The sequence below is a fragment of the Oryctolagus cuniculus genome, chromosome 18, assembly GCF_051225735.1.
Source record: "Oryctolagus cuniculus isolate XC-2025 breed Fujian yellow rabbit chromosome 18, ASM5122573v1, whole genome shotgun sequence".
Taxonomy (NCBI): domain Eukaryota; kingdom Metazoa; phylum Chordata; class Mammalia; order Lagomorpha; family Leporidae; genus Oryctolagus; species Oryctolagus cuniculus.
The window spans coordinates 61,717,581-61,731,980 of NC_142884.1; the positions used below are offsets into that span (position 1 = coordinate 61,717,581).

The 14,400-nt window shown below is 47.6% G+C and overlaps 1 protein-coding gene across 14 annotated transcripts in view; it reads left to right on the forward strand.

Moving 5' to 3' along the window:
- The window catches only part of LOC149120991 (uncharacterized), an 81,467-nt gene that overhangs the window by 14,712 nt on the left and 52,355 nt on the right, over positions 1 to 14,400 (forward strand). For 7 of the 14 annotated variants that reach the window (XR_016225322.1, XR_016225323.1, XR_016225320.1 and 4 more), the window contains exon 3: positions 4,188 to 4,271. The exons of the other annotated variants lie outside the window; for them this stretch is intronic. Coding sequence is in view for 4 of the 7 variants with exons in the window: in XM_089320377.1 (XP_089176503.1) it covers positions 4,188 to 4,271 (84 nt within the window). In the remaining 3 variants the exon portion in view is untranslated. The remainder of the gene's footprint in view (positions 1 to 4,187; positions 4,272 to 14,400) is intronic. 14 annotated transcript variants of the gene reach the window in all.

A 14,400-nucleotide genomic window follows, 5' to 3' on the forward strand; every position in this document is an offset into this window, starting at 1 on the left:
ACTACGCTGGGCCCCTCACTCATTTACTCTTTTAGCCTTGTTGCCAGTCTGTCGATGGCTCAAGTTCAAATTTCCTTCACTCTACTCAGACAAGCATTGGAGTGTTCCCAGTTGAGAGACCATCCATGGCTTTGTGGAACACTCCAGAGCACAAATTACAAAGCTCCAGCTTTGGTGGCTGGTGTTGTACCTCAGCAGATTAAGCCACTGCCTGTGATGGTAGGCATTCCATATTGAACTGCTGGTTCGAGCTCTGGCTGCTCCATTTCTGATCTAGCTCCTTGCTAATGCACCTGGGAAAGCAGAGCAGAAGGCCCAGGAGGAAGATGGTCTCCCTGCTACTCACGTGGAAGACCTGGATGGAGTTCCAGGTTCCTGGCTTTGGCCTGACCCAGCCCTAGCCATTGTGCCGCTTGGGGAGTGAACCAGCAGGTGGCAGATTTTTTTGTGTGTGTGTGTGTGTCTCTGTCTTCCTCCTCCTCTACCTCCTCCTCCTCCTCCTCCTCCTCCTCTTTCTCTCTCTTTTCCTCTCTCTTTGTTACCTTTCAAATAAATCTTTGAAAGAGTTGAAAAAACAACAACAAAGCTCCAGGTTATTCATAGTTATTTTTAATATTTATTTTAGTTATTTGAAAGACAGAGTTAGAGAGAGAGGTAGAGACATAGAGAGAGAAGTCTTCCATCCACTGTTCACTCCTCAAATGGCCGCAACAGCCAGTGCTGACCCGATCTGAAGCCAGGAGCCAGAAACTTCTTCTGGGTCTCTGATGTGGGTGCAGGGACCCAAGGACTTGGGCCATCAGCTGCTTTACCAGATGCATTAACACGGAGCTGGATTGAAGTGGAGCAGCTGGGACTCGAACTGGGGCTTTAACCCATTATGCCACAGTGCTGGCCCCTATTCACAATTGTTAACATGGTTATTCATTGAGGACATCCCAGCCACTTCTCCTTCCAAGGAGAGCCCATGATGTCATTCCTTTCCTTAGGTTGGTGGCACAGCTCTCTCAATTGCTGCTTCCCCAGGGCACAGAGCTGGCAGGTGCATGCTGGGGACAGGGGACTTGAGACTTAGAGAGCTAGATTCCTTACAATGATTATAAGTGTGCAAAAAGTCAAGTATGAGCTCACTCTGTCTAGGCTTGGAGGAGCTGGAAGCTGAACTCCTGGATGTTAACTAACAGTGGCCTTCTTTGGGAGAAGGTACATGCATCCTTCAGTTCTGTTAATCTGCGTGTTTAACTTTTCTGTCATGAACACATTGCTTTTCTAATAAGAAACAAAGAGAGCTAGGACCCAGTCTTATTATATATTTAAGTAACTGATGTTTTGTGGGTTTAACAGTGCCAACACACACATACACACACACACAGAGAGAGAGAGAGAGAGAGAGAGAGAGAAAGAGACAGAGAGAGAGAGACTCTATCCCTAAATTCTGAAATAAAAAAAAAAAAACCTGACAATTTCTCAGAGAGGTTTCTCAGAGTTATAAGTATAGCACACCAGTGACAGGACAATGTGTTTTTTAGTCCAGTCAATTTCTTCAACAGGTCTTCAGGTTGATCAAAATACCACACTTTGGAAATGCACAAACCTTTTTTCTTTAGCATCTACAGCACCAGTCACCTACACAGGGGTAAGGGTGGGAAGGAAAGACAAGAATACCTCATCCCATTGTTACCTCTGGGGTTGTGGGGCAGGTGCAAGATCACGTGCTCATAGGAGGCATGGCCCCGGTGACTCAGAAAAAGGTGGGGTGCAGCTTGTTATTTTAATGTTGAAAATATACACTGCAACCATTGGAATGGCTTTTCTGCACTCACTGTTGTTTAAGTTACAGCCGGCTTTTTTAAAAAACAAATATTTATTTATTTATTTGAGAGGCAGAGTTACAGGCAGATGGAGAGACAGAGACAGAGAGAGGGAGGAAGGGAAAGAGGGAGGGAGGGAGGGAGGGAGAGAGAGAGATCTTCCATCTCTTCCATCCACTGGTTCACTCCCCATATGTCCATGACAGCTGGAGCTGGGCTGATCTGAAGCGAGGAACCAGGAGCATCTTCTGGGTTTCCCGTGTGGGAGCAGGGGCGCAAACACTTGGGTCATCTTCCACTGCATTCCTAGGTTGTCAGCAGGGAGCTGGATTGGAAATGGAGCAGCCAGGACTCAAACTGGTACCCACATGGGATGCCAGTGCTGCAGGCTGAAGTTTAACCTACTGTGCTACAGCTCCATCCCCAAAGTTATAGTAGACTGTTGTCTCCTTTAACAGCAGCAGCAACAACGGGAAACGTCTCTTGCCTGCTATTCCCAGGGCTTCAGTCAGTCTGATCAGAGTTCTTCATGGCCATATGCCCCCTGTCCAGATGCACCTTCCCTGCTGGCCCCAGCCAGACATCGTCTTGCTTTCTGTCTTCTCTGAGGGGCTTCAGGCTCTGAGAGCTATCAGGCTCTCCTGGGACAAAAGAAAATGAGCAGCCATAGAGAGAGGCAGGGTTTCAGGCCAGCGCCATGGCTCATTAGGCTAATCCTCCACCTGCGGCACCGGCACCCTGGGTTGTAGTCCCGGTTGGGGCGCCGGTCCTGTCCCAGTTGCTCCTCTTCCAGGCCAGCTCTCTGCTGTGGCCAGGGAGTGCAGTGGAGGATGGCCCAAGTGCTTGGGCCCTGCACCCGCATGGGAGACCAGGAGAAGCACCTGGCTCCTGGCTTCAGATCAGCGCAATGTGCCGGCCGCAGCGCGCCGGCCGTGGCGGCCATTGCAGGGTGAACCAACGGCAAAGGAAGACCTTTCTCTCTGTCTCTCTCTCTCATTGTCCACTCTGCCTGTCAAAAATAAATAAATAAAAAATAAATTCCTCTACTTTATCTTGTTCTGTAACCCTCTGCTTGTATCTGGTTTCCTTCTTTTACCCTAAATGTGTAATTATTTCCCAGTGCAGAAAATCTTGCCTTCTCCCTCTTTCCTTGGAGCTCCATCCTGCCCTTCACAACAGATCTCTTGGGAAGAGCCCACATTTTGTGTCTCTGTGTCCTCGACTGCTTTTACTTCCCATGAAGGCCCAGCAGTCTACCAAAACTGCTCCTAAGGTCACCAATGACCTCTTAGCTGCAGATTATTAAATGGTATCTTTCTAGTCTTCCCTGAATTGGCCTGCCTCCCGATGGTTGACTCGTTTTTGTAATTCCTCTGTAAAACCTTGGAGATGTTGTGGGTATTTCTTGTTTCCTGCTGCTTTCCAGATGCTTCTGGCCGCTCTTCATCTAACCAAGCCTTCAATATCCGTATGCCCCAAGTTTTGTCCTTGGCCCTGCTGCTTGGTCTTCCTGCCCATTTGGTTCCTTCCATAAGTTTTTTGGTCAGAGGAGGTTTTACTGTGACTGAAGGCTGCAGAGAGAGAGAGAGAGAGAGAGAGGCCTATAATAGAGGTAGAGGCAGAGACAGAGAGAGGGAACATGGTGGCAGGGATCCAGTTATTGGAATCATCATCTGCTGTTTTCCGGGATGCACATTACAGAAAGCTGGAATCAGAAGCAGAGCCAGGACTCAAACCTAAGCACTAGGGATGTGGGTATCCCAAATGACGTCTCAACCACTGTGGCAAATTCACAACCCAAGGAATAGCTTTCTAATGGTGGAAATTCAGGTGTTGAACTCTTGATAGAGGGATTGGATGCAAGGGGGTAATTGTGGGTAACCCTCAGGTTCTTCTCTGCTGTGTCTCATCAAGACTATGTACCCACAGGATTGCTCCATGTGATATGCCAGAGTCTCCCAAAATGACTCATGTAGCTCTGATTTATTTGTCGCTACTCTACAGGACTGTAGGGAAATACAGCCAGCCTTCCGTATCGCTGGTTTCCCATCTGCAGATTCAGCCAACCATAGATTGAAAATTTTAATCTCATCTGTACTGAGCAAATTCAGACTTTTTTTCCTTGTCATTATTCGCTACACAATACAGTAGAACAACTATTTACATGGTATTAAGTATTATAGATAATCTAGAGATGATTTAAATATATGCGGAGGTTCTGTGCAAATACTATACCATATTATAGGATTTGAGCATCTGCGGATCTTGGTATCTGCAGGTCCTGAACTGATCCTCAGGGACACCAAGTGACAACTGTGTGACCATATCCATTCTGCTGCTAAGATGCATTCCCCACTTGGGGATTGTTTCCCACAGTGCTGCTGAAATGCTCTCATGTGTGTCTCCTCGTACACCTGCAGGGGTTGCTCCAGGGTCTATGTGCATCGTGAACTGGAACAGGTAAGGCCAAATTGCTCACACAGGTTTTACCAATGCGCACCTGGGTCCCCATCATTCTGAATGAAAGGAAGATGTACAAACCCTGCCCTCCTCAGGCCAGCAGCCCTCACTTCCTCTTCTTTGCTCCCAGGCTCCTGGGTGCTGTGGGTGCACCCCACATGGCTATGCAGAAACCCCTTTCCTGGGCCCTTGGTCCTGCTTGAGCACATGAGGCGAGGTCTCCATGCTCCACAGTCAGGCTCTTCCAACTTCTTCAGGATCAGAACTTTCTCTCTTGAGTGCCTGCTCCCCAGTACAAATGCAAACGTAGGGCTCCTTTTCCACCAGACATGAAAAAGTTTTTTTTCTTTTTCCTGAAGTCTCTTTCTTGGTCTATAATATTTTTTAAAAATTATTTAATGCAGTGCTTCCTCAGGTGTAAGGATTGCTCCCCATGCAGTGTAGCCTGGCTATTCTCAAAGCCAGGGTGGACATCTGGAAGCAATGGAGCCACAGAAGGCCCTACAAGGGAGGATGGTTCCCATGAGAAGAGTCCTGTTGCTTGCCAGGCATACCTGAAAGTTCACCAGCAGGCAGTTTCTGCATATGAGATTATTTTGTGTATGCTCACAGGAGTATGTGTGGTTTAAAGGAACACCCAGGACACTTATCCATCAGATGACAAATTCCTTTGTCATGGGAGTAATAAACCCAATGAGTTTGTCCATTTTACCAAAGCTTTCCTTTAGTAAGGCAAATGCTATAGAGAGAAACCCACAGTGACTGAGGGCAGATCAAAGACATTGGTAGAACTGGAGGCAAGAACAGTGACATTCTTAGCCTAGTCCATACTTTGGCTTACAATATCTATGAGAACTACCACCATGGTATTGAATGCAACAGCAGTTACCTCCTTCATGTAGAGTCTAGTGTTTGGCTTCCTATAGTCAAGACTTGGTGGCCATGCAGGATTGCTGACCTGGCTTCTGGAAGTGAGAGAACTGCAGATTTGGTTTGGCAAGGCCATTGCCCTCTGAGTGCTTCAACCAGAGCAACAGTCTGACCGCAGAACCATCCAGATGTCAGTCAGGTCAGTGTGGTAAAGGTTGGCATCTGAGATCAGCAGGCATGGAGGATTGGCTTCCTGGCTCCGGAATGTCACGATCACTATGGGTTACATAAGGATCATCTTGCCTGACAGCCCTGACCTGAAGGGTGAGCCCTGCTGGTTCTGTTCCTTCAGGAGCTGATCGTGGCTCAGCATCTCACCGTGGCTGTATCCATTTCCACAGTGAGGCTGGGAATCTCCCTGGATGTGTCACTGCATATTTCACAAAGAAGGCTGGGATGCTGGTGGTAGTGTTGCCCCATGACTGGCTGGACGCCCGCAGGGTCTAGGTGTGATCACCACTGGTCCCAGTAATAGACCAGCCCCTCTGCTTCTGCCTCTTCCTTGTTGGGAGAGAGAATCATCCTCTTTCTCAACAGGGGAGGTGTGATACAGAGGGTATAGTCTGCTCTCAAGGAACCTGGAACAAGTTGAGGGCAGCTGAGTTGGTAAGGAACCCCTGGGTGACAGAGGAGACTGAACTGCAGATTCTGTAGACACAGTCCACTCCCACACTCAACCAGGATTGCTGAGGAGTGGCCTGTCTTCACCAAGGGGCCAAGAGCTGCCACCCTGCCGCTTGCTTTTTTGAACATTAGTTATAAAGTAAATGGCAGATACTTAAAGCCTACAATGTGATGAGTTTTGATGCATGTCCACCCCTGTGGAACAATCAGCATAGTCAAGACAATGACCATATCCGTAACTTGTTTCCTTGTGCCCATTTGAAATCCTCTCTTCCTGCTCCACTCCCAGCCAATCACTGACCTGCTGGCAGTCACTATAGTGTAGTTTGCACTGTTTAAAACTGTGTATGTGTGGAATCATACAGTATATACACTAATTTTGTCTGTCTTCCTTCACTCAACATTATTTTAAGGATCATCTGTGTCAGTGTTTGTATAAACAGATTATGCAATCTTCATTGATGAGTAGTATTTCATCATATGGATAGACTACCTTTTTTTTTTTTTTAAAGATTTATTTATTTATTTGAAAGTCAGAGTTACACAGAGAAAGAAGGAAAAGCAGAGAGAGAGAGAGAGGTCTTCCATATACTGGTTCACTCTCCAGCTGGCCACAATGGCCGGAGCTGCGCCAATCCGAAGCCAGGAGCCCGGAGCCCAAGGACTTGGGCCATCTTCTACTGCTTTTACAGGCCATAGCAGAGAGCTGGATTGGAAGTGGAGAAGCTGGGTCTTGAACCGGCCGGCACTGCAGGTGATGGCTTTAACTGCTACACCACGGCGCCAGCCCCCACTACCTTTTGTTTATCCATTGATTTGCTGATGGACCTTTGAGTTACTTCTAATTTTAGAGCTATTACAAATAAAGCCACTACACATATTCATGTACAAGTGTTTTTGTGGAATATATGGTTTTTTAAAGATATATTTTATTTATTTGAAAGAATTATAGGAAGAAGTAGAGATAGAGAGAGAGATCGTCCATCCACTGGTTCACTCCCCAAATGGCCTCAATGGCTGGAGTTGAGCCGATCTAAAGCCAGGAGCCAGGAGCTTCTTCTGAGTCTCCTACGGGGGTGCAGGGGCCCAAGCACTTGAGCCAACCTCTGCTGCTTTCCCAGGCACATTAGCAGGGAACTGGATCAGAAGTGGAGCAACTGGGGCTTTAACTGGCACCCATATGGGATGCTGGCACTGCAGGTCAGGGCTTTAACCCACTGTACCACAATGCCAGCTGCAGCACCAACCTTGGAATATGTGTTTTTATTCCTCTTAAGTAAGTACCTAAAAGTGGGATGACTGGCTCATATGGTAGGTATATATTTAACTTTTAGAGAAATTGCCAAGCTCTTCTCCAAAGTGGTTGAATCATTTCATATCCTCTCCAGCAATTTATGAGAGTTACAGGTGCTCCATGTTCTTGTCAATGTTTGGTATAGGGAGTTTTTAAAATTGTAGCCATTCTAGTGGGTGTATACTAGTATCTCACTGTGGTTTTAATCTGCATTTCCCTAATGATTAATTATTTGAGTGTCTTTTCATGTGCTTACTTGCCATCCTTGTATCTTGTTGGTAACATGTTTCTTCAGGGTCTGGCATTGTGGCACAGTGGGTTAAGCTGCTACCTTTGATGCTAGTATCCCATATTGGTGTGTCAATTTGAGTCTTGATTGCTCTGCTTCCCTTCCTCCATTTATTTCCTTGCTTCCTTCCTAATGTTTATTTTATTTGAAAGGCAGAGTTACAGAGGGAGATCTGTCCACTGGTTACTCCCCCAATGGTTGCATCAGCCAAGGCTAGCCAGGCTGAAACCAGGAGCCAGGAGCTACATCTGGGTTTCCCCCATTGATGCAGGGGCCCAAGCACTTGGGCCATCCTATGCTGCTTTCCCAGACATCCAGGAGCTGGATCAGAAATGGAGCAGCCGGGACTTGGGGCAGTGCCCCCGTGGGCTGTGGTTTTACCCACTAAGCCACAATGCCAGCCTCTCTGCTTTTGATCCAGTTCCCTGCTAATGCACCTCGGGAAGCAGTGGAAGATGGCTCAAGTGCTTGGGCCCCTGCCACCCAGGTAGGAGACTCAGATGGAATTCTGAGTTAGGCTTCTGGCTTAGGCTGGACCCAGCCCTGACTGCTTTGGCCATTTGGGGAATGAACTAGCCAATAGAAGATTTCTGCTTCTCCCTCTTTCTCTGTCAGTCTCTTTTGAAATAAATAAATCTTTTTCATTTTTTAAGTTGGGTTGTTTATCTTCTATAATTCAATTATAAGATATTTTATATAAATATTAAAAAATTATAAATGCAGCAGAGGCTTGTAGTTTTATACATATAATTCAATAATGAATATATTTATTTACTATAGATATATACATACATATATATATATACATGAGGGAATTTTGGAAAACTTCATAGAAAAATGGAATTAAAAGAAAAGCTTATGTTGGTGCAAAAAGTTTTTGAAATCCATGCAAACTTGGCCGGCGCTGCGGCTCACTAGACTAATCCTCTGCCTTGCGGCGCAGGCACACCGGGTTCTAGTCCCGGTCGGGGCGCTGGATTCTGTCCCGGTTGCCCCTCTTCCAGGCCAGCTCTCTGCTGTGGCCCGGGAGTGCAGTGGAGGATGGCCCAGGTCCTTGGGCCCTGCACCCCATGGAAGACCAGGATAAGTACCTCACTCCTGCCATCAGATCAGTGCGGTGCGCCGGCCATTGGAGGGTGAACCAATGGCAAAGGAAGACCTTTCTCTCTGTCTCTCTCTCTCACTGTCCACTCTGCCTGTCAAAAAAAAAAATCCATGCATACTTTTTCATAATATACATTTTCGCTAAACAATTTGAAGATTCCTTGTATTTCAAATATTTGCAAATATTTCCTCTCAGGCTTTGACTTACCTTTTCATTTTTGTTGCATTGTATTTTGAAGTACAAAAGCTTTAAAAATTTATTGATTTTCATTTTTTATTTGAAAGGCAGAGGGACAGAGATCTTCCATCTGCTGGTTCACTCCCCAAATGCCCACAGTAGCCAGAACAGGGCTAAGCTGAAGACAAAACCTCAGAATTTAATTTTGGTCTCTTACATGGGTCATGGGGACCCAAGTACTTGAGCCATCACCTTCTGCCTCCCGGGGTGGAAACTAGCAGAGGAAGCTGGAATTGGAAGCAGAGTTGAGACTCTAACCCTGGCACTCCAATATGGGATGCAGGCGTCCTAAGTGGCAGCTTAACTTCTGTGCCAAACAGCCACCCCCTGAAGTACAAAAGTTTTATTCCTTGATGAGGATTTTTAGATTAATGTATTGATCAGTATATCAAAATATATCAAATATTTAGAAGATTTTTAGATTAATATATTGATCAAAATATCAAAACTAATTTTTAGATCAAAATATATCTTTTGTATCTTATCCTTTTTATGTACTGTTTAGGGAATCTTTGCCAAATTCAAGGCCACAAAGAATTTCTCCTATGTTTTCTTGTAGTCATTTTATAGTTTTAGTTCTTACACAATCCATTTCAAGTTAAATTTTATATATGGTATGAGGTAAGAGTGTAGGTTCTGGCACTCTTTTTTAAGATTCCTAGTGCGTTGGGTTAGTATTCTGCCTTCTCCCTACCATGCCTCTGTCTCCAGGTCTTCATGAAGCTAGCGTGTGTTCCAGGCTCTGATGTACATACAAGCACTGGGTGGGGACAGAGCTGCCCCCTTACACCCGCTTTGGATGCCCTGGAGAACCATCTGGCATTGAACTCTGCAGCAAAGATTAAGCACTGTCCCTTTGAGGCCATTCTACTCTTGATGGCTGTTTATTTCTGGTGACTGTTTGCCTTCCCAGGCATCCATCTGCTGAATGACAGCCAAAGGGTGTGGAGCTCCCCACTGGAACTCCCCAGCCAGAAGTCTACTCACCCAACACCCCTGCTGGCACATGCAGACACCTGCCTGCACGGAAGGTGGCCAGGCTTCCAGAATGAGGGCAGGTGCTGTCATCTTCATTTCAGGAATGAGAAAATGGAAGTTTCACAAGATCCAGTGACCTGCTTGAGGTCACCCAACTGGCCCATCCCAGAGAGCCTGACTCTAGAGAGTGCCTTAACCCTTGGGCCACACTGCCTGACACCTGGCTGTCAAGCTCCAGACCTCCTCCTGCCAGGCCAGCTGTTTCCACCCTGTCAGTACTACAAGTTGCAGGTGGAATTTTCCTGCCACCAGGACCAATTGCAACCCCACATTCTTGTATGGCTTCAAAGACAAGTGGCTTTAATGGAGGAAGATTTCAAAGTGTACATTGAAGGTCTTGGATACAAATCAAGAACTGGATTTGGGGGAGGCTGCTTTCCCCTTTTCAAATGAATCCAGACTATTTTTACTCCTCCTCCTCCTCCTCCTCCACCTCCTCTTTCTTCTTTCTTCTTTTTTGGTTGGGTTAGGAAAGGAAGTGCTCCTGTAGGGTTCAGGCGTCAGTTCCCAGTGCTCAAGTGCTGAGACTGTGGAGGGATGAAGGGAGAGGCTGCCTGAGGGACCCTCCTCCAGGTCTCCTGCAGCAGGCCCTCCGTGCTGTCTCATTGCCTCCTTTAAGATTCAAGTTTTGGAGAGCGAATTTAACCCAGTGGTTAAGAGATTGGTCCCAGGGCTGGCCCTGTGTCACAGTGGATTAAAACCCTGGCCTGCAGCGCTGGCACCCCATATGAGTCCCAGCTGCTCCACTTCCAATCCAGCTCCCTGCTAATGTGCCTGGGAAAACAGTGAAGGATGGCCCAGTTCCTTGGGCCCCTGCCCCCACATAAGAGACTTGGAAGAAGTTCCTGGCTCCTGGCTTCAGATCAGCTCAGCACTGGTGGTTGTAGCCATTTGGAGAGTGAACCAGCAGATGGAATCAATCAATCTCTCTCTCTCTCTCTTTGTGTGTGTGTGTGTGTGTGTGTCTACCTCTCTCTGTAACTCTTTAAAATACATAAAAATGAATCTTTAAAAAAAAAAAAAGACACTGGTCCCATATAGGAGTGGCTGATGTCAATACCCAGTTCTGGCTCCTGACTTTAGCTTTCTGCTAATGGCTGACCCTAGGAGGCAGCAGATGATAGCTCAGGTAATTGAGTTCTTGCCACTCACATGGGAAACCTGGATTGATTTTCCAATGCTTGATCGCTTGCTCTCTCTCTCTCTCTCTCTGCCTCTCAAATAGATGTTTTAAAAAAGACTCCAATTCCTCAGCCTGCCCAGTTTCCAACCCTTTCCCTGGCTTGTTCCTTGGGCCTCTATCCACCCAGCCAGGCTGGTCACTTAGGACATCCACCCCTGGTTGTACACCTTTACCTGGCACATACCGTTCTCCTCATCCCTCAGCATTGTATGCACCAGTGATGCTTCTCTTGGAGGACCAAGAACCAGCCTGGGTCCCAGCTTCTGTCAGCTGGACAGGTCCACTAGGAAGTAGCACCCCCAAGCCTGGCCACCCTCACCAAAGCTAAGCCTGTTTCTGAGGCTCAGCCTTGCAGAATCTCTTCCCCCGTTACCTGAAACTGGTAATGAGGCCTCTTTCCATTTTCCTCTGCATTATTTTCCCATGTGTCCTATCCTCCCTACCTGGACTTTAGGCTTCTCCCAGGCATGACATATCTGCCCCTTCCTCATTCCACCCCATCTCATTAGCCCCTGGCACCGTCCATGTAGCCCAGATCCACACGGATTACTTCCATTGCGTTTGTCCGGGTCCTAGTTTGGCAGGAAGGTGGGAGGCTTGCAAGCTGAGGTTTATAGTTTCCCTCTGAGTTCTGGAAAGGACACAGGCAATGGTGGCACAGAGAGGCGTGCTCCTGTTGGGAATGGAGGCTAGTGGCAGATCAAGGCTGGCATTTCTCTTTGAAGGAAAGAGAAATAAGAGTGTCCATGCAAGAGAGGTCTTGAGCAGAGTCAGCCCTTCTGCCATCCAGGAGTGCCCTGCCCACAGAGGCATGTCTATTGCTTCACACTGAGGGAGGGCAGGCATGGGGCTGGGATAATTACACACCACACCCCATGTGCCTGGTTGCAAGAGTATGTGCCCCATTCTCCAAGCTCTTCTGCTTGCAAGTGGACCTGTTCTGTGAAGCTTCATGTCTGTGTGGACTGGATTTGAAGAATCTAGAAAACCTGCACAACATGTGCTGCGCAGGGAATGGCTGCCAGGCTGAATCGGAACCAAGCATCATCTTGGCTCTCAGTAAGCTCATTGCCAACAGAGAAGATGACAGGAACACTCTTAAGTGTGGTCCCGGTCTCTGGCCATCACTAAAGGAAGGCGCTCTCTCCCAGAGAGAAGGTATCTAGAAGGATAGAGGTGAGGAAGGAAGTGGGAGGGGGGATGTGTGTGAGCAGAGCAGGCGGTTAGAGGCTCATGAAGGGTGGACTAAGCAAACAGCCAGCCAGCATCGCCTAGGTGCAGGGGAACACGTGGAAGATGAGGCTGAGACAGTCCTTAGGACCAATTTACAGACATCCTTGAAATGCATTTCAATGAAAAGACATCCTGATTGCTTTATGGGAGTGACCTTGGAGTCAGACAAGTAGACCTAGTTTTGTTGCTTCACAGCTGGGCAATCTTGGGCAAGTTAGCCCATTTCTCAAAGCCTCAGTTTCCTTATCTGTAAAACCTGGATGGTGTTAGCACCAACTCACAGGGCAGCTGTGAGGAGTCAGTGGAGTTGTTGCTTGTGATATGCACAGCAGGTGCCTGCATACAGTAAGCACTCAGCATATGATGGCTTTCAGAAGTGAGGGTCATAGAACAGCAGCACTGGAGTAGGCTTAACAATGGATTAGAAGAGCCAGCTGGCATCAGGAAGAAGAGGTGGGAGGCAATGCCCCAGGTCACGGCTTAAACATTTTGAACTTTCACTGGCAGAACTGGGGTAGAGATGAAGAGTTCAGCAGTTCTAACAGGTATCAAACTTCCAGACAGGGCTGGGCAGGACCCAGGTAACTGGCAGAAGTAAAGACATCTAAAAAGGCTTTGCCTGGGTCTCAACTCATCCCCACTGATAAGCCCCTTCTGTAAGCTGAGTCTCTAGCCCCAGGGAGCCAGCATTGAGGAGGGAGGCAGAGGAAGGGGTGGAGTGGAAGTCATATGGTGCTCAGACTTCTGCAGTAGACAGTAGTGCTGGGGCTGTGTCAGGAGATTGTTGGGGTACTTGAGAAATGGCATTCTAAAGCCACATGGGGCAGGGAATAAGGCTTAGCTCCATCACATACACACTGCATGATCCTGAATTCACTGTTCTGTTTTGTGCTATTTTTCTCACCTTGTTCCTCTTTATTTTCCTTTTGGGTTAATCTTTATATTATTATTGTGACTTTTCTCCTCTATTAATTGGAACTTACCCATGTGGGAGACCCTGAGAGAGCTCCTGGCTCCTGGTTTCTGCCTGGCCCAGCCCAGGCTGTGGCAGCCATCTGGGGAGTGAACCAGCAGATAGAAGGTCTCTATTGCTCCCTCTCTGTTTCTGTAACTCTGCCCATGTGACTCCAGTGCTTCTTGCTTGTCTAGGTCCTTCCCTCTCCTTGCTTTATTCTGTTCTCTCTTGCCAGTTATTTGATGCTATTAAGAAGGTATTTTTCTTGTTTCATGCAGTTTTTTTTTTAATGTGGTCATTTTCAGCAACTATACTCCCTAAGACAGTTGTTGGCACATCTCATGCTGTGTGACCTTGAGTGGGTCATTTTCCCTCCCTGGACCTCAGCCTCACCTACCCCACAGGGTGGTTGGGCAGATTAAATGAGGAAACAAAGGTCAAGGGCCTAGCAGAGTGTTTAGGCACTCAGTTCACTTCCCTCTTACTTCCTGGTGGGGTTGTGTCCTTTGGACAAAGCACAAATGCTCTATTGTGAAACTCAAGGTCCAGGCTGCAGCCACAGCTGGGATTTGAGAGCCAAAGCCAGAGTTCATCCTCCTTTAATCCCTGTTATATCAGCTAAAAATTTGACCCCAGAGATGGGGTCCTTTAGCCCAACCAAGAAACCCAGCCACGTGCCAGCGACAGGGAGATGCTTGACCACCAAACCCAATGCTGAGGATCACACAGGGCCCCTGGGGAACCCATGGCTTTGGAAGCATCCTGGGAAGTGCTACCATCAGGCTTGGGAGGCTAGTTTAACCGTGAATGACTGGGATGGCCTGGCCTGGGGGCTGAGACTCTGGGCAAACTCTTTCCCCTTGGATCTAGAAGGCAGCACTGAGCATCCATTCCCAGAGGAAGCGGCTTGTTAAGTGAGGAGGCCGGAAATGAGCCTCTGGACCATGGAAGCTGAGGACAGGAGGGAGTTCCCTGGGACAGTGCAAGCTTTTCCCAGAGTCAGTTCTGACCTGACCTCTCTCCATCCCCCCACATAGCCACCCCCAACCTGCTTGGGCCTCTATAGCTTCCCCCGACACCAAAGGGTTGAATGAGTCTCCAAACTCACAGACACTGCTTTCTGCGGGTACTGTTCTCTCAGAGTTCCCAAACCTCAGGGTCACACAGCACCACCGTCCCCGTCACTACGGCTCCTTTGGATGTTGATAAGAGAGGCCCCTGTCCTTCGCTGAGCACTACCT